Here is a 24,411-nt window from a genome sequence, read left to right as displayed (position 1 = left end):
GAAAAAAATCGCAAGTGTTTTTGCTTCATTTTTTTGTTTTCATGAGAAGCACAAATTTCCTACTCGTGTAGGCATAGATCCGCTTTTACCAGAAGCATCATGAACTTTTTTCATGAGATCTTTTTTCTTTCTTGGAAAGCACAAATTCGTTTCTTGTGGAGGCATAATTTTTTTCCGTGAGAAGTAGACCCGTGCTTCTTGAAAAGGAAAATATCACATTTTTTCTTTAATTTTCTCTTTTTCGAGAAAGAAATCTGTGCCTCCATAAGAAACAAATTTATGTCTATTGCGGAAGAAAAACACACGTGTTTATTTTCCTTTTCCAGGAGGCATAATTGTGCCTCTTGCGACCAAATCCGTGCCTCCATGACAAGTAAATCAGTGCCTTTGGCGGAAACAAATCCGTGCACCCACGAGAAGTAAATCTGTGCCACTCATGAAAAAATGCATTTTTTTCTTTTCCAAGAGGCACAAATATACCTCTTGCGGAAGCAAATCCATACCTTCATGAGAAGTAAATCTATGCCTCTCGCGGAAGAAATCTTTTTCATTCTTCGAGAGGCACAAATGTGCTTCTCGCGGAACCAAATTCGTGCCTCAACAAGAAGTAAATATGTGTGTCTTGTGAAAAAAAGAAACACACATTTTTTCTTTTCCGTGAGGCACGATTCGCGGAAACAAATCTGTGCCTTCACGAGAAATGAATATGTTCCTCTCGCAAAAGAAAATAAAAAAAACATGCTTTTTCATGAAAAAAATGTTTTTTTCAAAACCTAAGAGAAAGCAGAGAAAAAACCATAAAAATGATGTAAAAGCCAAAAACGCATACGAAAATAAATAAATAAAATTCAGAAAGAGTTCCTAGCACGCGACAGAGGCTGTGGCTGAAAGCGCGCTCCCATTAGCGCATAGTAAAGAAAAATAGGGAGGGAAACAGAGCTCCCAGGGAATCGATCCCTGGTGGATTTGATGGTATGGGGTGATTCTAGCCATCGCACCAACATCGTGTTCATGTTAAGACATGAGGCTCGATCAACTTGTGATAAATCATTTTTATTCAAAAAAAAACTTGCGGTAAATCATCTGGATTTTTTGTATTCTCCTTTTTTTACCTTTTTCATATACTTTTGTTTTTGGTTCGGTTTACCTTATTTCTTCTTCGTTATCCATGTGTTTTTTTGTCTTTGTATCTTTCATGGTTTTTATCCACCTTTTATTTCTTTCTCATTTCTTCTTCTTTTTTTCTTTCTTTTCTAGTTTTTTCTTGGTTTTCAATATTATTTGTTTTTCTTTGTTTCCTTATTGGTTTTTGTAGTTTTTAATTCTTTTTTGGATTTGTTTTTCAGTTTTTCCATGTTCTTTTTTATCCGATTTTTTTCAATTTTCATCATTTTTTCCTTTGGTATTCATTCTAATTTTTTGTATATGTCAAGAACAATTTTCTTGTATAATTTCAACATTTTTTTGCAATACATATTTAAATTTTTAATACTTAGTCAACATTTTTTATAAAATATTGTCAATATTTTTCAAATAAAAAATTATCATTTTTTGCATACTTGATCAACATTTTTGCTATACACACTTTAAACTTTTTTCAAATGCTTGATCAACTTTTTTCACATACAAGATTAATAGTTTTTTAATACACAGTCAACACTTTTCCTATTAACCTTTAAAATTTTGTAAATATTTTTTCAACATTTTTCAAATGCAAGATTAACATTTTTTTTGCATGCTTGGTCAACATTTTTTCTATACACATTTAACATTTTCCTAATCCTTGATTAACATTTTTGAAATACTTGTTCAACATTTTTTAAATTGATGATTAATGTTTTCATCTGCATTATCATAATATTTTTCATCATTTTCTAATAGATGGTCAACATTGTTTTCTATACACATTCGACATTTTTCAAACGCTTGATTTACATTTTTCAAATACTGATTTAACATATTTTATAAATACATGATGAACTTTTTTCACACACATTGTATATTTTTTATATATATTTTCCATATACATGATCAACATTTTTCAAGAGCATGATATACATACATACATACATACACACACACACACACACATATATATATATATATATATATATCTGTGTGTGTGTGTGTGTGTGTTTAGAGTTTTTGTATGTGTAAAAATAGTAAGAAAAATAAAAAAGGAAAAGTAAAAAAAGAGAGGCAGTGGCCTTGCCCGATCTGGGCTCCCCCAAGTTTTGCGCAGCATGCGCCGAACAGAACCTCCCTGGCCCGCTTATGGCGTCCATCCGAATTAAGATCACGGCCCATGACAATCAAGTCCAAGATACGTGTCCTGCGCGTGTGATAGAGAGAGAGAGCGACCGACGGACGCCACCACCACCAGAGCCGAGCCGGCGGCGGGGGCAGCTTGGTCGACGCCACGCCCGCGATGGGGGCGGGAGGATCCTGGCGCTGGGCCGTGGGCGCGGTCTGCGGGGGGCTGGTCTACTACCACTGCGCGGTGCGGCGGGCGAGCGCGGTGTCCCTCGCCGCCGACGTGCTCCTCGTCCTCCTCTGCTCCCTCTCCATCCTCGGCCTTCTCTTCCGCCACCTACACATCTCGTGAGTGCCTCCCTCGCCCCTCGCGCGGCTCGTCTCTTCCGTGCCTCAGCTCCGCCTTTTTTTTTCTACGGCGTGTTTGGTAGTTTAAGGGAAAAGGGAATGGGAATTTATGGGAGGGGAGGTTTGGGGTGGGAATTTGACAGGGAATTAGTTTCCTTTGTTTGGTTGGTGGGTCTAGGAATTGGAGTTGTTCAGATACGCTTTGAGTAGCTACAAATTGAATCGGCTGTATTGTCTAGGTCTGCAACTTCACATGTCAGCGCGTTTGGCAATATTTGAGAAGGGGAATATGAGTTCAGTGTAGGAAGTTGTATTGAGATTAGACATGGGATGAGTCGTTTTATTTCCAATCCCCTGTTTGATGCATGATAGGAATTATGTGTCGGAATTTGAGAAGAATTTTTATTCCCTTGTTTGGTTCATGGGAATGACGAGGGACTAGACCAGGGAAGTGAACATAAGTTATGATGAAGGGTTAAGATTGAGTCACTGAAACAATTCCCTCTCAACTCCCACCTCCTCCCCTGTTAATAAAACGATGGGAGTTGGGGTCTCAAGTCCCATCCCTATTCCTTTATAAATTCCCAATCCCCTTAACCAAACAATAGATTTGAAGTCTCGTACCCATTTAATTCCCATTCCCTGACTCTAATTACCCCCAACCAAACACGTGATGGCCAGTGTACACACGTGCACTTGCTGCAATTAATCTTGTGTTAGCTGAAAGGCAAGCCATTTCAGCTTCCTCCACTATTCAGGCCAACTAACCTGAGGCAGCAAACAATTTCCAATCAGATCATCAAGAAACAGTCCCAGTTAGTAGGAATTGAAGCAAGACATGGATCATCAAAACACATACCCATGTAGTAGGATATGAAGAAAGACATGGAGCAAGTATCAGGCAATCCACTACTTGATGAAACATATGAATATATCATTTTCCAAGAGTATTAACATGGACTGAAGATGCAACATATCTCCAAAACTGAACTACTGGTGCACCGTAAAGACAATGTAAAATAAATTGCCATGCGTCAATAGTTGCAAACAATGAGTTTAAAAGCAAACAATTAGTAGTCCTGAACTAAAAATCAAAACTGCGAGTGTGGACTCCTAAATCTGGACATCCACTTATTTTTTGGCCACCTCAAGCTCCTGGCGAACAAACACCACTTTGTAATCATCACGCAACTTGATGAAAAATTCTGTCTTTCCAGGATCACCCCCAATGACACGAACAGCAATAGCAACTTTTTCAGTACCGAGATCTTTAAGATTTTGGAGGATATCAAGTAATTTGGTTCTATTGGCTGATGTTTGCTCATGAACTTCAGCTCCATGCATAAATGGCCTCTGTAAACCATTAATGTTTTTTGCATTCTCCTGCTCTGCTTCCAAGAACTTCACAGTTGTATTGCACATGCTTATAAGACCTGACTCAAGTGCATCATCATTAGGGTATGTTCTCTTACGACCAGGCCTAGAACCACCGGATGGGTTTGTGTTCTCATGTGTTTCAGGAGGATTCTCCTTGTCTGGTTGGCTATTAGGTTTCTGCATCTACCGTTGATCCACCTTCTGCAATTTCTTCTTCTCCAGGACCTTTAGCACTCCCTCCTTTAGCCGAATCACTGGCGTAGACCTCATATAGCTTGTCAAAATTAACCATAGGCTTCATGTACAGAGGACCTGCTCCCTCACGGGACCACAAAAAAGAGCATGAATTTCCATTAGAAACTGAATTGTAATGAAAAAACATGAAACAGGGCAGCTTGCTTTACATATTGAATGAACATATTTTACCTTTGCCCAGCCCATATACGTCTCTCTATCTCCACTTACCACCTTCCTCTCGTCATCGCATCCAAACCAGTGTCATTTTGCATAATTTCTAGAACATATGAAAGTTGCTTCTTCAAAATCTTAACTATAGACTTGATATGCGGATTTTCTTTAAGATCAGCATGTGGTAGTACTTCAGCCATTTCCTTCTCAATGTAGGTAAGATATCTGGACTGGTACCAGTATCTATTTCCAAGACGAATCATTCATTTCATATAGAATGCCAATAGTAACTTCTCCTCCGCTGTCCATGTTCTTTTGTCACTCTTTTTGGATGTCAATTTGCTCTCCTTTAGCTTGGTATTCTGCTAGTTTTAATATGACAATAAAATGTATGTGCACAAACAGTAAAGAATATAGATGCTCACAAAGGAAATATCATGTTTAGGTTATTGCTCTTCAGTATGTGCCTTCCCGAGCTACAGTTGGTGGTTTTCTTTACGAAGGCCCAGACTAGAGCGCACCATGGATTTTATCTCTCCAAACTCAATGTTGTGATATTTACCACACGTACATTGTGTGTGTGTGTGTGTGTGTGTGTGTGTGTGTATTGGCCTTTGGCCCCCTAGAAATACAAGTTGCATATTTCCTAATACTTACATCACCACTTCTACTTGTCTGTTGGTAAATTACTTTGCTGAACTATTACTTATGGAATAGAATGCTAAGTCCTCTTTTGACTTATTGAATGGAATACCAAGTTGTCCAAATTTTCCAAATGGTACAAACATGTGTAGACCCTTCAGCCTATGCATTTGGCAATTATCCAAGGGGCAGTAAGAAGAATGCGCCTATGATCCGTCCCTGCTTCATGGGATTCAGTTTCCTGATATTATAATTTGGCAAAAATAAAACTGTCATATAAAACCATTTATATCATCATGTCAAACCAGTGCAGCTTAAGGGTGTGTTTGGTTACCCTCCAACTCCTCAACTCTCTAGCCCAGCTTCCCGTCCAAAAACCGGAGTTGAGGGGATACATTCGGGAGCACAGCTTCTCCATCGTTAGCACTGGCCTGGGTTGGCAGCCCATTTGCCTTGTATGTGGCCTGGCTCGGAAGGATATCAACCTGGGCTTTCAGCCCAACAATCAAGGAAATGGGTGGCTGATCCCAGCTATCATGTAGACGAAGACGGAGCAGAGAGGACGATGAGGTTGGACAGCGTGTGCAGTGTAGAGTCTGCTGGAGGAGCTCACCTCCAATGGATCCAGTGACGCACGGGTGGAGAGGTCGGCCTCGATGGCGCCCGTGCACGCGGAGCACGTTGTGCCCGTGACCCGCACACGTGGTAGGAGCAGGCTGGGCCGCGCCAGGTAGATCAAGGGCGAGCGGTGCTGAGGACAAAGGCGAGCTGGGGCGTGGAAAAAGGTGAGCGGGCTGACGTGACCGTGCAAGGACGGCAGGGCGGTGGGTGGGGGTGGTGGAGCTCGAGCAGGGGTGGGGGAGGGGGAGGGAGGGGAAGAGGGGATGGGTGAGAATCTTCTTTTTACCTGAACGGGAGAGAAAGGGGGTGGAGAGAAGACCGTGCAAGGACGGCAGGGCGGTGGGTGGGGGTGGTGGAGCTCGAGCAGGGGTGGGGGAGGGGGAGGGAGGGGAAGAGGGGATGGGTGAGAATCTTCTTTTTACCTGAACGGGAGAGAAAGGGGGTGGAGAGAATCGGTATGAGTTCTCACTTGCTGGTGGCATGGCGCTGTAATTTCCACCAACTCTTGCTTCGCTGTTTTGGAGGAGTTTGGTTTTGCCATCTTCTCCAACTCCTCAAATTTTGCACTAAAGCGAGCGCCAGCTTCTCATTATCAACATCAGGACTTAGGTGGTTCGGTCCAGCTCGGGACCCAGAGTTGGAGAAGCTGGCAGCTGGAGATTTAGTGAACGCTCCCTGAAGTGTCTGATGGTGCTCCTCCCTGGAAGGATGAATTTCGTACTACTTTACTTTGTTAGATACTAGTCTGCAAGGTCCAAGCAACAATAGTCCCTATTTAGCAAGCTCGTCCAAATTTCTGAGGCTTCTTGTAGCAAGTTGGGTTAATTATGCATTTTTTAGAGGTCCTACCTTTTATTATTTATTCACTAATGGCTTCTTAACTAACAAATTGTATGCACTGTTGTAGCTGGCAATTTCTTCACACTAACAATACAAATAAGGAAATGGTTTTATTAGGGGAAAATACATGTTTATTTTGGATGGTAAAGATCATGTTTCTGTTTTGTTCTTTTCTTGTACATCTTCATTATCTGTTTTTTTAATAATGGATATGTCACTGATGGTGGCAACATATTCTTCAGTTAGTGATGACTGCTGATTTGCATATCGTTATTTTTATCCCAGTTGTTTCAAAGTAACTCATTTTGCTGCAAATGGTTCTGCATGTAGGGTGCCTGTGGATCCTCTTGAGTGGCAGATTTCTCAAGAGATGGCAAATAGCATAGTTGCATCCTTGGCTAACACAATTGGAGCTGCGGAATCTGTATTGAGGGTGGCTGCGACTGGACACGACAAGAAACTCTTGTTCAAGGTATTCTCAGAACTCGACTTCATATGTTCTCTCTGGAGGAACTATTGAGGCAGAGAAATAATCATCTTCGGTCAGTTTTTGTATGTTAACAGCCCTTGCTTGTTAATACCTTGTCGAGATTCTCTGTGAAAATTACAGTTTTGGATGTTTCCAAATTTGTTCTTGCGATACAAAGGGCACGGAGAAAAGAGATCAAATTTCTCTCCTCATTCTAATGCAGTTCTGATGTTTGACCCATCAGCTATGTGCTATAGGGCTTTCATACATGTACTTTAGCTCACTGTAAGATCTGCATCCTTGCATTGCAGGTGGTTTTTACTCTGTATTTCCTAGCAGCTTTGGGAAGGGTTGTCTCAGGCGCTGCTATTGCTTATGCTGGTAATTCGACCACGCTGCTTGATAGTACTGTACTCCCTCCGGTCCTTTTTAGTTCGCATATAAGATTTGATTGAAGTCAAGCCTCGTAAAGTTTGACCAACTTTATAGAAAAAAGTACCAACATTCACAATCTGAAATCAATATCAATAGATGTGTTATGACTTAAAGTTTCATATTGTATAACTTTAGCATGGTAGATGTTGATATTTTTTCATATAAATACGGTCAAACTTTGTGAAGTTTGACTTCAGAGAATTCTAATATGCAGAGTAAAAAGGACCGGAGGGAGTATTTACTTGCGCATGCTTCAGATCTGCTGGCATAACACCTTCTGCATTTCCATTTGTTGTCTTTGCCAGCTCTGTGCATCTTCTCCCTCTACATGTTCGTGCAAAGCACCGACCAGTTTGACCAGCTTCCTTGGGTTCCTTTAGGAAGAGACTCGCTGGGCGGCGCCCAGGATACCACATGATTTCTTCATGTACATGTCTTGCTGATCCTTTTTTTTCTTCATTGTTCGATTTCTGTATATGGCCATGGAGGCCAATAGCTTGAACCGTCCCCAGTGTTGTTTTAAGATGAACACTGGTGCGCCATGTGTGCAGCCATGTGCGTCCCTTTTTTTTAAAGGGGCGATGAGTGTGACGTTAATAAAAAAGAAGAGGGCATTCACGCAAGCATAGTAGGGTGAGCAGCTAGAGATTTTTAGAAAGAATCATCTCCCTGAGTTACTCCCTTCGATCCAAAGTAAGTGCCGTGAACTAAAACCGTGACACTTATTTTGGATAGGAGGGAGTATCACTTCCAGGGGAAATGGCAGTCCACAATACACCATGATGGTTCAACAAGTAGTAGCAATGCAATTTTATCCTTTGACATAATCAGAACATGACATTCAAACTGACCAGGCACAGCCTCCTTTTGTCTGCACAACAATAATAGCACCAATTAAGCAGACATAGACCATATAGGAAGAACAAACAAGGAAGTTCATGACTTCACCTGGGGCTTTAATCTATTCTACCACTGCAATATCTAAATCTAATGCTTCTATGGCTTCAAATAACGGAGATGGTTGTTCGTTACAACATTTTCCCTAGTCATTTACGAGACAATGACCCGGGAAGAGTATCCCTGCTTGCTTACTTTTTTCGTGTTGTCATCTTGGTCACCTGTAACAACCAATGTATTCAGGTTTTATTTACCCAACCCTCCCGAGATCAACAAATGTTTTCTTTCTTTGTACTTCCACATGTATACTAATTCAATGGGAAGCAAGACATGAATAAACCAGAAACCAGGAAAGGAAAACGCATGGGTGAGGACCCAATGCCCACCGGCAAGAACAATATGACTGAAATGTTTTCATAAGAACAATATACGAAATGGACAAAAGATGAAGTATATGTGTTTTTCCTGGACATGTAATTAGACCGATGGCATAATCAAAGTTTCTAACACAATTGCAATCCACATGCAGCTGATGCAGAAAAGGCTGCTGTGCACAGTTATGGTTAAGTAGTGGAACCTGGCAAGTTTCCAGCAGAAGCAAGTATCCTCTAGTTTAGCTACACAAAATGATACCGTTGAGGTGGCAAAAAACGTGCTCCTGGGGCGGCTCCGTAGCGAAACCTGGCTCCTCGGAAAAAGCACCCCCGCCGCAGATGGCCTTGGCCGTGGTGGTGGCGGGGGAGGGGGCTGTTAGCACATAGTCTACCTTGACAAGACCAATCTCCTTTTTGTGCCATGACAGAGTTTTTAGGCTGCCATGACAGCATTTTTTAGGCTCGATTCTGTTGCCATGGCAGCGTTTCGGTAGTTAGCTATATTTTTCAGCACTTTCTGTTAGCTTGGGCCTGAGGACGCGGTCCTCATGCGATCTGAGGAGTAGTTGTAAGCCTGTGCGCTGCGTGCTAGCGTGCTAACGATTGTGCGATGGCACAATCCGGTAGATGGAGCAATACCACAACAAGTTTGTATTTCAACAGAATAAATAGTGAAGGAAGAAAAGCAGCACAGGTGCATGCTGCACAAAATCTCACTCTTGTGTTCATCTGCCATTAATAGAGCTCAAGGTTAATTAGGGGCGACAATTGGCATCAGAGCTAGGTTGCGTGATGCGAGACGATGACAAGCTCAAAGGGCAGCAGTGACATTGTCACGTTTGCCGCCAGCTCCGAAGACCAGCGGGCCCTCATCAACGAGTGCTTCATCCCGTGTCTAAAGGGAAGCATCATTAGTCTTGGCCAGCTTGATGAACATCAATGCGACATCAGCATCCATGGCGGCGTTATGACCCTGTTGTCAGACTGAAGTTGGGTGTCTAATTCTTTAGAAGAGCTCTTACCGGTTCAGTTATCCAACGACGCAGAGAAGATCAGTTAAAGATCTAACGGCTCGTATGACTCGCTGTTACTGTAGCATTTCATATGTAACCGTTACTGTTTATCTTCCTGTCTTAGCCATGGCTATATTGTTTTTTCGAAAAAAAAGCCATGGCTATATTGTAACTCATTCCTATCTCCAGAGAATTCTCTATTATCCTATACTCTTGTACAATACAACTGGAATGGATATTTGCTAGTATATTCGTGTTAAAAATATAATATATGATCTTGATCCACAAACCCTGGCTCGAGTTTGTCACCCCAAATCCCCTCGATCCCCTTTCTGGGTGTGGCAATTGGTATCTAGAGCACATGCATGGGAGATGTCGTGAGCAGATGAGCACGCCCATCACAACGCGAAACGCAGACACGTCACACATCGTAGGCAAGCCATGAGCCCCGCGAGTGGACCCCAACTTACAGGTGGGGATCGAGCGGCACTCACCGGCCTGGACGCATAAGCGACTATCCTCCTAGAACCCCGCCACCACCACATGGCCCAGCTCTAGATAACTTCTGCATTGCCAAATCAGCTCTGATCTTGCCAATCACACTGGGGGGCATAGAAGCCACCCTATCGAAAACCCTACTACCAAGTTCTAGCCAAATTTGACGAGTGGTTAGGAGAACAACAGAACTTATCCCAACCTTCAACCATGATGGAACTGCAATGACAATCGCTAGCCACAGTCCGATAATTACTCAAGCCCCACAAGCACGAAGGGATGAAGATGATACCCAAGAAGGACCTCGTACCAGACCTCCTGAGGGAACGGGCACCCAAGCATAAATGTTGCAAAGCTTCAGGTAACTGACTACATATACATCGTGGTGTGGCGTGGACTTCGTACACCTCTCATGCAACACGGCTCCTATTTTCATTTCCTCACTACTCGCTGTGCTCTCTATAATTTGTGTCGTTGGCTTACCGCTGCCATGTTCTCCTTTATGAATCTTTCCTTTTCCCTCTACCGACACGAGGAATCAAGCATTGCACAGTTAATACGTCTCAAACATATCTGTATCTTTTTTTTATTTCTTGCTATGTTTATATCACTTTGGCATTGTTATGTGTATCATTTTGCACCAACCTATCAACTCAGTACCCAATGTCTGTACTGTTTTCTACATGTTTTTGGACTTTCATGAAAATCAATTTTGTGGAGCTCTAAAAATTCCTGAAAAAAAATCCAAAAAATATTTTTCATCGAGAAGCTTTTGGACGACATGGACTCCACCTGGGGGGAGTCATGTGGGCCCCAAACAGCTAGGGTGGTTGCATGGTACAGACGTGTGGGCCTCTTGTGGCTGCGCTACATCGCCTCTCTACGACTTTATTTTTCGTTCTTCATGAAAACCCTACATATCGAGGAATCTTTCTGATTTTGCCGCAGGACCTCTCTGTTACAAAGTGATCCAATCTAGAGGCCTTTTCCGGAACTCAGTCGGAGTGGTAAATCATCTCGGTGGCCATCTCCATCATCTTGAAGGCCAGCATGATTGCTCGTGAGTTGTTTCCTTTGGAGTGTGGGTCCATAACAATAGCTAGTTGATTTTCTCTCCCTTGCTTCTCATTTCACGAATCACGTGAGCTGCCATACATGATTGTGATCCATCTGATATAATATGTTGGTGTGATAAATTGTCACTTTATGATCAGATCTATCTATGGATTTTTTTGAGATCAATTTGGTTTCCTTGTTGCATAATTCTTATTCATATATGCTCTGCGATCTATTTGTTGACATCATGAGTCGAGCGTTGCACGGCTTGCATGGCACGCCCTAGCGGATTTCGCCCACGACCTGTGAGAATATCATAACACATATGCAGTGCATCCTCTTCAGGGACATAGCTGCCTCATAGGCATTGTGGTCAGTTGACCCCAATAAAATCTGAAAATCCTTCACTAATTTAGTACTAGTCACTAACATTAATAGAAGGATGAACCCCATCCAACTTTTTTTTCTAGCTTCGTCCCTGATCCTCTTAAGACCGCAATAGCCACAAATGGATATGGTGTTGTGCTCTCCTGGACTTTGCACTAAATTTAATTGAAGCAAGTGAGCAAAGTATTAATATCTAGATCAAACCATAGAGGGACAACATATGGAGCATTTATAGTTGGTGGGTGGTTTAGTGTCATTTGCATGCATGGATGAGTTTTCTTAAGCTCCATGTAAAAGCGCATGCATGGACGAGTTTTCTCAATCTCCATGTAGAAGCCTCACGGGGCGACGAGGTCAAAATATGCTTTTTTATGGCCGATGCTAGGTGTCATCGGGCTGGTCTTTGGCAAAGCTCAGCCGGTTCCGCAGCCGTCTGATTCGTCTATATCTTTTTTTTTCGAAACAGAGGCAAAAGTTTTGTCTCGTCGATTAATTAAGAAAAATAGAATTGCCCAGTTAATTTACGAAAAACCGGACGAAAACCAATACAAAAGGAGCACGGACTAACTCCTCACATGGCAAGAAACCCCACAACAGCACATGCGGCCCCTCCCAGACTTTCCGAATACACAACATCCACAAACCCCGATATTGCTACTACCCCAAGAGACCCCCGACAAGAACAGCTCGACACAAGACATCGGGCACCTTCCAACCCTCAACGACAACCTAATCAAAGTGGACATGCCGAGAGATCGAAGGCCATCCATCAAGCAGCGAGAGACGCTTTGCCCATGACGCCACTCTTTCCTTTGCCCACCTTCTTTTGTTTGCCCCTTATTGGTGGAAAGAAGTCCACTTAACCCCCTAGGATTTCACAAACCGGCCCATTTACCCCATCAGGTCTAAAACCGGGTATTTAACCCCCTGTTCTTTCCTATACCAGGTGAATCACCCTGAGGGAGTCCTGGATTAGGGGGGTGTCCGGATGGCCGGACTCCTGGACTATGAAGATACAAGATTGAAGACTTCGTCCCGTGTCCGGAAAGGACTTTCCTTGGCGTGGAAGGCAAGCTTGGCGATACGGATATGTAGATCTCCTACCATTGTAACCGACTCTGTGTAACCCTAGCCCTCTCCGGTGTCTATATAAACCGGAGAGTTTTAGTCCGTAGGACGAACAACAATCATACCATAGGCTAGCTTCTAGGGTTTAGCCTCTCTGATCTCGTGGTAGATCTACTCTTGTACTACCCATATCATCAATATTAATCAAGCAGGACGTAGGGTTTTACCTCCATCAAGAGGGCCCGAACCTGGGTAAAACATCGTGTCCCCTGCCTCCTGTTACCATCCGACCTAGACGCACAGTTCGGGACCCCCTACCCGAGATCCGCCGGTTTTGACACCGACATTGGTTCTTTCATTGAGAGTTCCTCTGTGCCGTCGCCATCAGAAAGGATGCCTCATCCCGTCTTTAAAAACGGCACCGTTGCTAAGGGAGTTTTGGCTGTCGGCCAAACTCTCCGGCTAGGCGGTTTCCTTATGACCGCCTGTTCGGCTGCTGCGCCGACGATGACCTCTCGGGTCATCGAAAGAAATCTTCACGTCAGCTCGAAATTCGCCGAGCAGCTAGATCCAATGGAGCTCTCTTCCCTAAACGAGCTCTTGGATCGCATCGCCGCCCTGGGAGTCGCTACGGATTATGACCAGATTGGGCCTAAACCGGATCTGAGAGAGATTAACTCTCCCCAGGTCACCCATCACGTTGCCGTGGTAGAGGGACAGTGCGACGACCCTTCATCTATCTTAAGGACTAGCTATGTCCGGATTCCCTATCCCTCCAAGCCGGATACTCGCGGAGGGGAGGATATCACTCAAGACCTGAACTTAAAGTCAGGCGACGGACTAGATTCATTGGGCCGCATCCAAGAATCCCAACGTCCGAGTTCGGAAACTCCTTGGCCTCTGGGTCTCAGATTTGGTGAGGTTTCGGATTTGATTCCACCCACCCACCCGTACATAAGCGATATATCCAAAATTAGGCAAGAGCCCGAAGAAACAGTACATCATTACTGGGCCAGATTCCTCCTGGTTATGAACATGATAAAGGATTGCCGCGAGGAAGACGCAATTTCATTCTTCTGCAATAATTGCATGGACAAGGCAATCCTCAACGCCATAAGTCGCCGTGATATTACACGCTTTGCTGACTTGGCGTCCATAGTACGAAAGTATTGTGCGATGGAAAGCGCCTGGAAAACCGAAACAAAATTTTGGGACAATCCGGCCTTGAATACAAACCCGGTCCGAAATAAAAGGGTGCATCATCGTCAGACACCCGGGTTCAATACCAAAAAGCAAAAGCCCTCTACAGGGCATGGAACCGTACTGGAAGGATGGCTTGATGGACCCTGTAAAATTCACAGTGCGGAGGGCGCCACACCAACTCACAACCTTAGAGCATGTTGGATACTCCGGCAGGCGGCAAAAATTGGCGAAGATCTTCTAATTCCAGAAGCCACAGAAAGCCACCCCAGAGAAACCAGTACGGTATTAACAGTCTTCGAGACTTTCGCATCAAATAATATGCGAAAAAGAACACTCCGCGGCCTTGCCGAAGTCTACCAAGTAGCAACAATAAACCCATGGAGTGACACAGCTATCACTTTTAACGCCAGTGACGAAACTAAATTCCAAACAGCCCGAGCACCAGCCGCATTGGTCCTCAGTCCAATAGTGGACGGCTTTTGTCTTACCAAGGTACTCATGGATGGCGGCAGCGGATTGAACCTCATTTATGAGGAAACCCTTCAAAAAATGGAAATAGAGTGGAACCGCATTGAGCGAAGCAGCACAACCTTTAGAGGAATAATCCCCAGTTAGGAAGCGCGCTGTACAGGAAAAATCACACTAGATGTGGTGTTCGGCACGCCGGATAATTACAGGTCCGAAGAGGCCACGTTCCAGGTGGCCCCGTTCAGTAGCGGATATCACTCTCTGCTAGGGCGGGAAGCGTTTACAGTCTTCCAAGCAATACCCTATTACGGGTACATGAAGCTCAAGATGCCCGGGCCTAACGGAATCATCACTCTCGTTAGTGATCCGGACATAGCACTCCGCACCGAAAACAAGACAGCCGCACTGGCCCTCGAGGCGCTATCCGAAGCCCTAGCGGCTGAGGAACTGACTGCGCTGCGCTCCATGGTGAATAGGGATGATGTGATACTCGATAAAATATCCAAGTCCACCTCCTTTAAACCGGCGGACGAAATAGTCAAATTCCAAGTCCATCCAACGGACCCCAATAAAACAGCTTCCATCGGGGCACAGTTAAACCCTGATGGAGATGCCGCACTGCGAGAGTTCCTACGAGAGAACCGGGACATTTTCGCCTGGCACCCTTCAGACATGCCAGGAATCCCACGCAGGCTGGCCGAACACAGCTTAAATATCCTAAAAGGATTCAAGCCAGTCAAACAGGCTCTTCGGCGTTTTTCCGAACCTAAGAGACAGGCCATGGGAGAGGAACTAGCCAAGCTATTGGAGGCCGGATTCATCAAAGATATCAAACATCCGGACTGGCTAGCAAATCTGGTGATGGTACCAAAGAAGGACAAATCCTGGCGCCCGTGCGTTGATTTCAAAGACCTTAACAAGGCTTGCCCAAAGGATCCCTTCCCTCTCCCCCGCATCGATCAAATTATCGACGCTACCGCAGGACATGATTCATTATGTTTCCTCGACGCATACTCCGGCTACCATCAAATAAAGATGGCAGAGTCAGACCAAGCCGCAATGGCATTCATCACACCATACGGCCCATTCTGCTTCAACACAATGCCCTTCGGGCTCAAAAACGTCGGCGCAACATATCAGCGCATGATTCAGACATGTCTGGCAAACCAGATCGGCAAAACAGTGGAGGCATACATAGATGATGTGGTCGTTAAAACAAGACATGTCGAATCTCTAGTAGACGACTTGAGGCTAACATTTGATAACCTCCGAACATACGACATCAAGCTCAACCCGGAAAAATGCGTTTTCGGCGTTCCAGCCGGAAAGCTCTTGGGCTTCATTGTATCCGGTAGAGGAATTGAAGCAAATCCAGCCAAGAGCCGAACACTCTGACACAATTGGAGGCTCTGCCAATGAAATAACACCTTCAGCCCATGTAATAATGGCCGTCATCACCCCGTGGACAGAACCATTCCTCGCCTAGCTTACCAGGCAGGAACTCCCTGAGGACCAAAATGAGGCACGCTGCATAGTGCGGCGATCTAAAGCCTATAAAGTCCATGAGGGAGAGCTTTATAAGAAAAGCACTACCGGAGTCCTTCAAAGGTGCATCTCCGAAGAGGAAGGGCGGAACCTCCTGGCTGAAATTCATGCCGGACTCGGCGGACATCACGCTGCAGCTCAGTCCCTTGTAAGCAAGGCCTTCCGTACAGGCTTTTATTGGCCGACGACCCGGGCAGACGCCCAGGACTTAGTCCAACGATGCGTCGGTTGCCAGCTTTTTGCAAACCAAAGCCATATGCCACCCACCGCCCTCCAAACTATCCCCATCACTTGGCCCTTCGCGGTCTGGGGGCTTGACATGGTTGGACCCCTTAAAGGCGGAACCCATAAGAAAAAATACTTACTGGTCATGGTGGATAAGTTCACCAAATGGATAGAAGCCAAGCCTGCTAAGACGGCCGAATCCAGACCGGTGATAGACTTTATATCCGGGGTTGTACACTGTTACGGCGTCCCCCACAACATCATCACTGATAACGGCACGAACTTTACGGCCGATGAGGTAAAACTCTTGTGCAAAAACATGGGCATCAAGCTCGATTATGCTTCCGTCTATCACCCACAAACCAACGGCCAGGTCGAACGTGCAAATGGTCTTATCATGAGCGGCATCAAACCTAGATTAATGCGGTCCCTTAAGGAATCTAATACGCACTGGGTAGAGGAGCTCGACTCCGTACTCTGGGGGCTCCGGACCACGCCGAATCGCACCACCGGATACACACCATTCTTCATGGTGTACGGCGCAGAGGCATTTTTGCCCTGCGACATAGTTCATGACTCACCTCGAGTGCGCATATACGAAGAAAGAGAAGCCGAGCTCGATCGGCAGGACAGTTTGGACGCCTTGGAGGAAGAGCGTGACGTGGCAAAAGCCCATTCCGCATTCTATCAACAGCAGACTCGAAGATACCAAAGCAGAGAAGTACGGGCCAAAAATTACAACGTTGGCGAATTAGTTCTACGCCTGCCGGAGAAGAAAAAGGACAAACTCAAGCCCAAGTGGGAAGGTCCCTTCATAATCGACCAAGTCCTAACTGGTGGAGCGTACCGCCTGCGAGATGCATCGGATAACCGACTCGAGCCGAACCCATGGAACGCAGCCCGTCTACGAAGATTCTATGCCTAGCGCCGGACTCTGTGTTCGTCTCCTTTCTCTGTCCATTTTTTATATACTTTCTGTCTTACATTTCTCTCCTTCTCTTCTCTCTCTATCTCTCTCTCTTATAGCCTTTAAAGGCTCATAAAGTGACGCACTATCCGTGCTCATTAAACCTGGGGGCTTCTTTAAACAGAAGCTTATTTATACGGGCTTCATGCCCAACACATGTGTCACACTTCTGCATGTACCTTTTATTCGCCATTATATGCATCGATATGACTTAAGTTTTGGCCAAGCTGGGTTGCCTGGCTCCTGTGCTTACCCCTACGTTCCCAATTGTTCGGCTAGGTGGTAAACGGAGCACCTCTGCGATTGTTACTGCCGGGTCAGCCGGATGTGTACCTCAGACTGGGTGAAGCCGAAAGCTAGCGTTCTTAAGGGAATATTCGGTCGGTGAACTAAAGATGATCTTTTCTTTCACTTATTTATCTATACGCCCCCAGATGTTTTTCCTGCGTCTCTTTTCGCAGAATGGACATGCACTTTAGGGCATGCCTCCCAGGGAAAGGAACCCCTAACGGAACTATTCTCCCTGGAAGATGTTTCTTACTAACCATGTAATATAACATAACTAGTTGGGCACTTGTCTGTTCAAACACTAATGACCCCTACGCCTGGTCTCCATGCATACCCCGGTTCTTATATAACCGCGAGGGTACTCGGACACACTCCGGACCGTCAGGTCCCAAGGTTGAAGCGAAAAGGTCGGCCATGACAAACGATCTACAATCCGGCTAGAAGGCATTACACATGTCAATTAAAATTACATAGTCAATCTGACTGATTGTATTCCTCTTCGATTCCATCTAACAGGCTGTCTAGTTTACAATCCTGTTGGGAATACTTTGCGGCCAACTCTACTTGGCCGTATACTAAGCTCACAGGGATCTCCTTCCCATCGGGCCCTACGGGTCCGACCTCGGCCATGTGGTTTGGGTCAGCCTTCGTGTACCGTGTCTTCATCATGGCCCAGGCCTCCCTGGCGCCTTGTCGGCAAGCCGATATCTTCCAGAATCGGAAGCGCCGCCCCGCTCCCTTCAGCTTCTCTACAAGCTCTCCAAGGCCTTCGGGCATGGAGACGGACGACCACAAGGCTTGGGCGACGCCTTGCATCACCTGCCGAACTCGCTCGTGCAGTTGTGAGAGCTCGGGAAGAAGGTCACCCGTAGAACCGGGCATTTCCTCTGCAGGACGACCTGCCAGCATACCTACAGACATTACTCTGTTAGTCGACTTCCTCGCCGAACTCTTTTTTCAAAGTTCGTTTAAGCACTTACTATATATGCCGCGTCGAAGCCGCTAATTCTCCTTCACGGAGTCCAACAGCTGGGCACGAACGTCCTTCAGTTCAATGCCTAGCTTGGTGTTGGCATCTTGGAGATCGTTCTTCTCCCGCCTCACCTTTGTCAGCACGCTCTCACCAGCCCGGCGTTGGAGTTGTTGCACTTCCGGATTTAATCCGGCGCCATCTGCTATTCCATTTGTCAGATTTGCACCCACGCCGCACTTCGCAAAATACTTATCTTTCGAAGCGTATATTACCAGAGGGGGTCTCCTTGGGCTCCCCTGCCGCGGCTAGTGCGGCCTCAAGTTGGGCTTTGCACTCTTTCAACTCCTGGGACAGCAGGGTATTCTTTTCTGTAAGAACCTGCATAACAGATGATCCTTAAATCAGTTATTCTAACTGTTTCAAGTCTCAGGGGCTACTGGTATACATATATAATTACCAAAATTTTCTTACCCATATGTCTTTCACATACTGCTTCGTGGCTCTGGCTAGACCATTTTGAGCGGCACGGAGGTACGTGTCTCCCGAATTGAAGGCATCCAATGCCTCTTGGGAGAAACAAGCATCGCGAAGAACTGTCCGGCGACGCCTGTGGTTCATGGCACTCTCCACCTCGGAATTGGTGGCAGACAGCCTGTCTGCATCCTCCATCGGAGGAGCGTCCGGTGCGCGCCTCGTGTTCGCCTCCGCTTTCAGACCAGGCTTTGGAACCTGGCTGGTGGAGGCGCGATTGGCAGCCTCTCCAGATATAGTCCGGCGAGGTCTCTTCATCCTGAAGAGAGCACGAGTGTTAATATGCCTCAAAGGAGTAACACCTGGGAATAAGGTGACGCGCTATACCTTTGCGCCGGTGCCTCAGTCCGGACCGCACTTCTTTTCAGCTCGCGGGGCCTTGCCGCCCCTCGTTGGCTAGTCGCCCCAGGCTCGGCCTCCCGTATCAAGGACCTCCCCTGCAAAACACGGTTGTCATACGGTGATCGAAAACACGCGAGGACAGATCCCTTTTCAAAGTGCTGAGACTCCGGTCTCAGTTACCTGTGAGGCTGGGAGTAGCCCTGGATAATCGGCCGTAATGGTCACCAAGGCGTTGTCCTTGCTCAATTGATGAAACACTCCATCAATCAGCTCCACAGATAAGTCCGGATCCTCTTGAGAGGCCGGGTCGAGGGACCGTCCCGGATCCTCAGGTTGTGGAGGAGGGCTGTTTATTTCTTTAACAGCCTGGCGCAGTTCCTGCGTTGAAGTCGTTAGACTGAAAATTTAACAATGGGAATATAAAACGAATGGGCAAGTAAAAGTGTCCACTTACCCAACTCGGGGGATTGTACATAGAAAATCCACCCCGTGGGTTGACGCGGAGAAATTCCTCCTCTTCTCCCTTGTACAAAGCGGACAAGGTCTTTATTAGAGCGGCAGCCGAATCCGGCCCCTTACGGCCATAGCGGGTGGCGTCGTCCTCCCCGTTGAAGTCCCACATGGGGCGGCCTCTATACTGAAGCGGCTGCACCCCTCGCATGATGCATGCGGCCATGACCCCGATCATGGTCAGTCCGGAATGAGCTAACAATCTTATCCGGCCCATCAGGTAAATAACGTCCCTGTCGCTTTCCCTCTGAGGGCTCCGTGGACGCCAGCTTAGGCGCTTCTTTAGGGGAGCACTGTCGAACTCAGGGAGGCCGATCCGGCCAGGATCCGGCAGCGGAACGTCCTCTATATAAAACCATTCCGAAGGCCAGTCCTCGGATGCCTTCTTTGGGGTTCTGGATAGATATCCGGTCCCGGCGATGTGCCACACTTCGGCTCCGCCCACTTGATATATCGACCCCTCCTTAAAGCGGGGCACAAGGCAGAATAGCCTTTTCCACAGTGCGAAATGAGCCTCGCAGCCCAAAAACAGCTCGCAAAGGGCTACGAAGCCCGCAATATGCAATATGGAGGCATGCGTGAGGTTGTGCAGCTGGAGGCCATAGAACTCCAGAAGCCCCTGGAGAAACGGATGAATTGGAAATCTGAGCCCTCTTATTAAGTAAGGGGCAAGGCATACACGCTCTCCTTTGGAGGGATTGGGGGCGCTCTCCGCTTGCTCTCCGCCATTATAGGTGGCAAGTCCGGCTCGAACCGGGACCATATAGGCCGGGGGGAGAAATCCCTTGGTCTGGAGCTTCACTAGCTTGTTGTGCGGGATGGAACACCTCTTCCAATCTCCAGGCTGAGGGCTGGAAGGGCGAGAGGAGGAGCTGCGGCGGCTGGCCATGATAGAATGGACCTCTATCGGATACGCTCTGATGAATACTCGCGGAAGGGAGAAGGTGTGGTTTGGATCTAAATCCTCGTCCCCTTAAATAGGCGGCTCATTCCTGCGGCTAGGGGTGTAAATATAAAAACACCCTGACTTTTCGTATTCGTTTGACACGTGGAAAACGGCCATTATTGGGCGTAGAAGCCAAGGAGCACTACATTTACAAGAAACCGGACACTATTCAATAGGTACACGGAATTTGGAGGAGAACCCGCCTTGCAATGCTGAAGACAATCTGCGCGCCGGACTCATCGTCATTGAAGCCTGGTTCAGGGGCTACTGAGGGAGTCCTGGATTAGGGGGTGTCTGGATGGCCGGACTATACCTTCGGCCGGACTCCTGGACTATGAAGACACAAGATTGAAGACTTCGTCCCGTGTCCGGAAGGGACTTTCCTTGGCGTGGAAGGCAAGCTTGGCGATACGGATATGTAGATCTCCTACCATTGTAACCGACTCTGTGTAACCCTAGCCCTCTCCGGTGTCTATATAAACCGGAGAGTTTTAGTCCGTAGGACGAACAACAATCATACCATAGGCTAGCTTCTAGGGTTTAGCCTCTCTGATCTCATGGTAGATCTACTCTTGTACTACCCATATCATCAATATTAATCAAGCAGGACGTAGGGTTTTACCTCCATCAAGAGGGCCCGAACCTGGGTAAAACATCGTGTCCCCTGCCTCCTGTTACCATCCGACCTAGACGCACAGTTCGGGACCCCCTACCCGAGATCCGCCGGTTTTGACACCGACACACCCCCTAGCACCGATCAGAGTGGTTTTCCAGGCGGTTTTGAAGGTTGCGAGTGCCAGGTCGACATAGTTCCTCCGCCCACCTTTTTGCCATCGCATGTTGCTCAGGTCATCCCACCCAAACCACATGCATCGTTGAGGTACTGTTCGGCAGCAGCACCAGCCAGCCGCCAGCCACGAGGAAGTTCAGCCCGGCATGGTTCACGAAGCGCCTTTCGTAGAGCTCTGCCCGCCTCTGCCTCTGGTAAAGAAAATGGTGTGTCAATGTGATAGCAATTTGGCAAGGCTCCCGGTTCCTTGGAAGCACCAGCTCCTTGTTTGGCATCGGGCTCTAGAAACCATGCACATGCGACTATGGTTTGGCTCGCATGCAATCTCGACTTGCCACCGAACCTCTCGTGCGTGGTCATCGTCGTAGTCGCCTCGGCAGCGCTCTTGCCGGCCATGTCCGCTTCGTCCTCCATGAACAACATATGCGCCGCGTATCGAGCTGGCGCCCGTGCCGCCGGCAGCTGTCGAGTTCCACTGTTAGTTACTAAATACGGTTAGTCATGTCCATCTCATACATGGTGGCATGTACTTGTGTCTATGTGCGTGCTTGTCCAGGTCTCCAGGAGGGTAACATGTCTATACTTGTGTATTATCTTCTATTGGAGGCAATGCAACTCTCGATATGTTGATCGGGTGCACGGTGCACGTATATATGGGTACAAGGGCAGCCCTCAGCCTCATCTATACAAGGAAACTAGAGGCGGGGCCGGTAGGAGATTATCCTAACAAATACATGCGAATCGTGCCCGGTTTGACAACCGGGGTGAACGTGTCGGTGAAGTCAACTCCAGGGCATTGCCGAAACCCGCGGACCACCCACCGAGCCTTATAGCGCTCGAGAGACCCATCAGGACGAGTCTTATGCTGGAATACCCACTTGCCAGAGATAACGTTGGCATGGGGTAGTCGCAGGACAAGCTGCCAGGTGCGGTTACGCACCAACGCGTCGAACTCCTCCTGCATCGCCACGAGCCAATGCGGATCGCGAAGTGCAGCTTTAGCGGACAATGGGAGAGGTGACGGAGCGGACGTCGAGGCAGCGAGGAGGTACTCATCCGCAGAATAGTGCTTGTTGGGCCGGTGAATGCCAGCGCGAGCACGAGTGACCATGCAGGTGTCCGGGGCTACCGGCTGGATCGGCGCGGCTGGCGGGATCGGCGGGGCCGGCGTGGTCGGCGGGGCCAGCGACGAGGCAGGCGAAGAAGCCGTCGAGGAGCCAGGGTCAGGAGCCGGAGACACGCTCACTGCCCGGGCTGCAGACTCAACGGAAGTCGGGGGCGCCGTGGCCGCCGGCAAGGATGCAGCCGGGCCGGCGGAAGCCGTCGAGAGCCCGGGTCAGGCGCATGGGATGGGCTCGCTGACCGGGCTACGGACTCAACGGGAGTCGGAGGTGACATGGCCACCGGGGAGCAGGTCGGCGAGCCAGCGGGGTCTGGGTCCGGCGCCGTGGACCAAGAGCGGGGCCCAGGCGCGGCGGGGGCGCCGAAGCCAGGGGAGGGCCACGCGCTGCAGGGGGCCTGAAGCTGGGAGGGGGCCCGAGCGCGAGTGAGCGGCCTCCCCTAGGGGCACCGGAAGGCGCGGATGACGATGGCGAGTCGGCCAGCGGCGGTACCTGGTGAAAAGGAAAAGACCTCTCGTCAAAGTAAACATGCCGAGAAGTGAAAACTCGGTGGGAAACCGGATCATAGCAACGATAGCCTTTGGTGTTTGGTGGGTATCCGAGAAAGATGCATGCCATGGAGCGAGGTGCGAGTTTATGAGGAGTAGTGGAGGCGATGCTAGGATAACAGAGACACCCAAAAACATGAAGATCATCATATGAGGGTGGGATACCGAAGAGGAGATGATGTGGTGCAAAGTTCCCACGAGCACGAGTCGGACGAACATTGATGAGGAGAGAGGCGGTGGAGAGAGCGTCCGGCCAAAACCGGGGAGGGACATTGGCGTGGAAAAGAAGAGTGCAGACACAATCATTGAGGGTGCGAAGGATCCGTTCGGCACGACCATTTTGTTGCGAGGCACACGGGCAGGTGAGATGAAAAATCGTGCCGTGTGTGGCAAGGAGGGTGCGAACTTCGACGTTGTCGAACTCCTTCCCGTTGTCGGTCTGCAAGGCATGGATGGGACGCCCAAACTGTGTAGCGACATAGGAGTAAAAGGTAGTAAGAACGGAGAGTGCATCGGATTTTCTCCGCAACGGGAAGGTCCACACATAGTGCGAAAAATCATCAAGTATGACAAGATAGTATAAAAAACCCGTATTACTGGCAACCGGAGATGTCCAAGTTGGGGAACATAGCAGAATTTAAAATTTTCTACGCATCACCAAGATCAATCTATGGAGTTATCTAGCAACGAGGGAAAGGGGAGTGCATCTACATACCCTTGTAGATCGCGCGCGGAAGCGTTCAAGAGAACGGGGTTGATGGAGTCGTACTCGTCGTGATCCAAATCACCGATGACCGAGCGCCGAACGGACGGCACCTCCGCGTTCAAGACACGTACGGTTGGGAAGATGTCTCCTCCTTCTTGATCCAACAAGGGGGAAGGAGAGGTTGATGGAGATCCAGCAGCACGACGGCGTGGTGGTGGAAGCAACGCGATCTCGGCAGGGCTTCGCCAAGCTCAGCGAGAGGGAGAGGTGTCACAGGAGGGAGAGGGAGGCGCCAGGGGCTAGGTTGCGGCTGCCCTCCCTCCCCCACTATATATAGGGCCTCTAGGGGGGGCGCCAGCCCTAGAGATTGAATCTCAAGGGGGGGCGGCGGCCAAGGGGGGTGGCTTGCCCCCCAAGCCAAGTGGGGCGCCCCCACCCCTAGGGTTTCCAACCCTAGGCGCAGGGGGAGGCCCAAGGGGGGCGCACCAGCCCACTAGGGGCTGGTTCCCTTCCCCACTTCAGCCCATGGGCCCCTCCGGGATAGGTGGCCCCACCCGGTGGACCC

At 47.8% G+C, this 24,411-nt stretch overlaps 1 protein-coding gene and 1 pseudogene across 1 annotated transcript; one reads left to right on the top strand and one right to left on the bottom strand.

The window, feature by feature from the left end:
* Positions 1–2,335: 2,335 nt before the first annotated feature.
* LOC125515773 (reticulon-like protein B23) lies at positions 2,336–8,016 on the top strand. The gene is made up of 4 exons (XM_048681273.2): positions 2,336–2,601; positions 6,820–6,961; positions 7,270–7,339; positions 7,699–8,016. Exons 1-4 carry the CDS (start codon positions 2,429–2,431, stop codon positions 7,809–7,811), a joined length of 498 nt encoding a protein of 165 aa, XP_048537230.1. The 5' UTR covers positions 2,336–2,428; the 3' UTR covers positions 7,812–8,016.
* LOC147963956 (uncharacterized) lies at positions 2,615–5,841 on the bottom strand (annotated as a pseudogene).
* Positions 8,017–24,411: the final 16,395 nt, after the last annotated feature.

The sequence above is a fragment of the Triticum urartu genome, chromosome 6A (genome assembly GCF_056163025.1).
Source record: "Triticum urartu cultivar PI428250 chromosome 6A, HENAU_Tu73, whole genome shotgun sequence".
NCBI classification, from domain to species: domain Eukaryota; kingdom Viridiplantae; phylum Streptophyta; class Magnoliopsida; order Poales; family Poaceae; genus Triticum; species Triticum urartu.
Note: the sequence above shows the minus strand (reverse complement) of the source record. Positions and strands in the feature narration are given on the sequence as shown.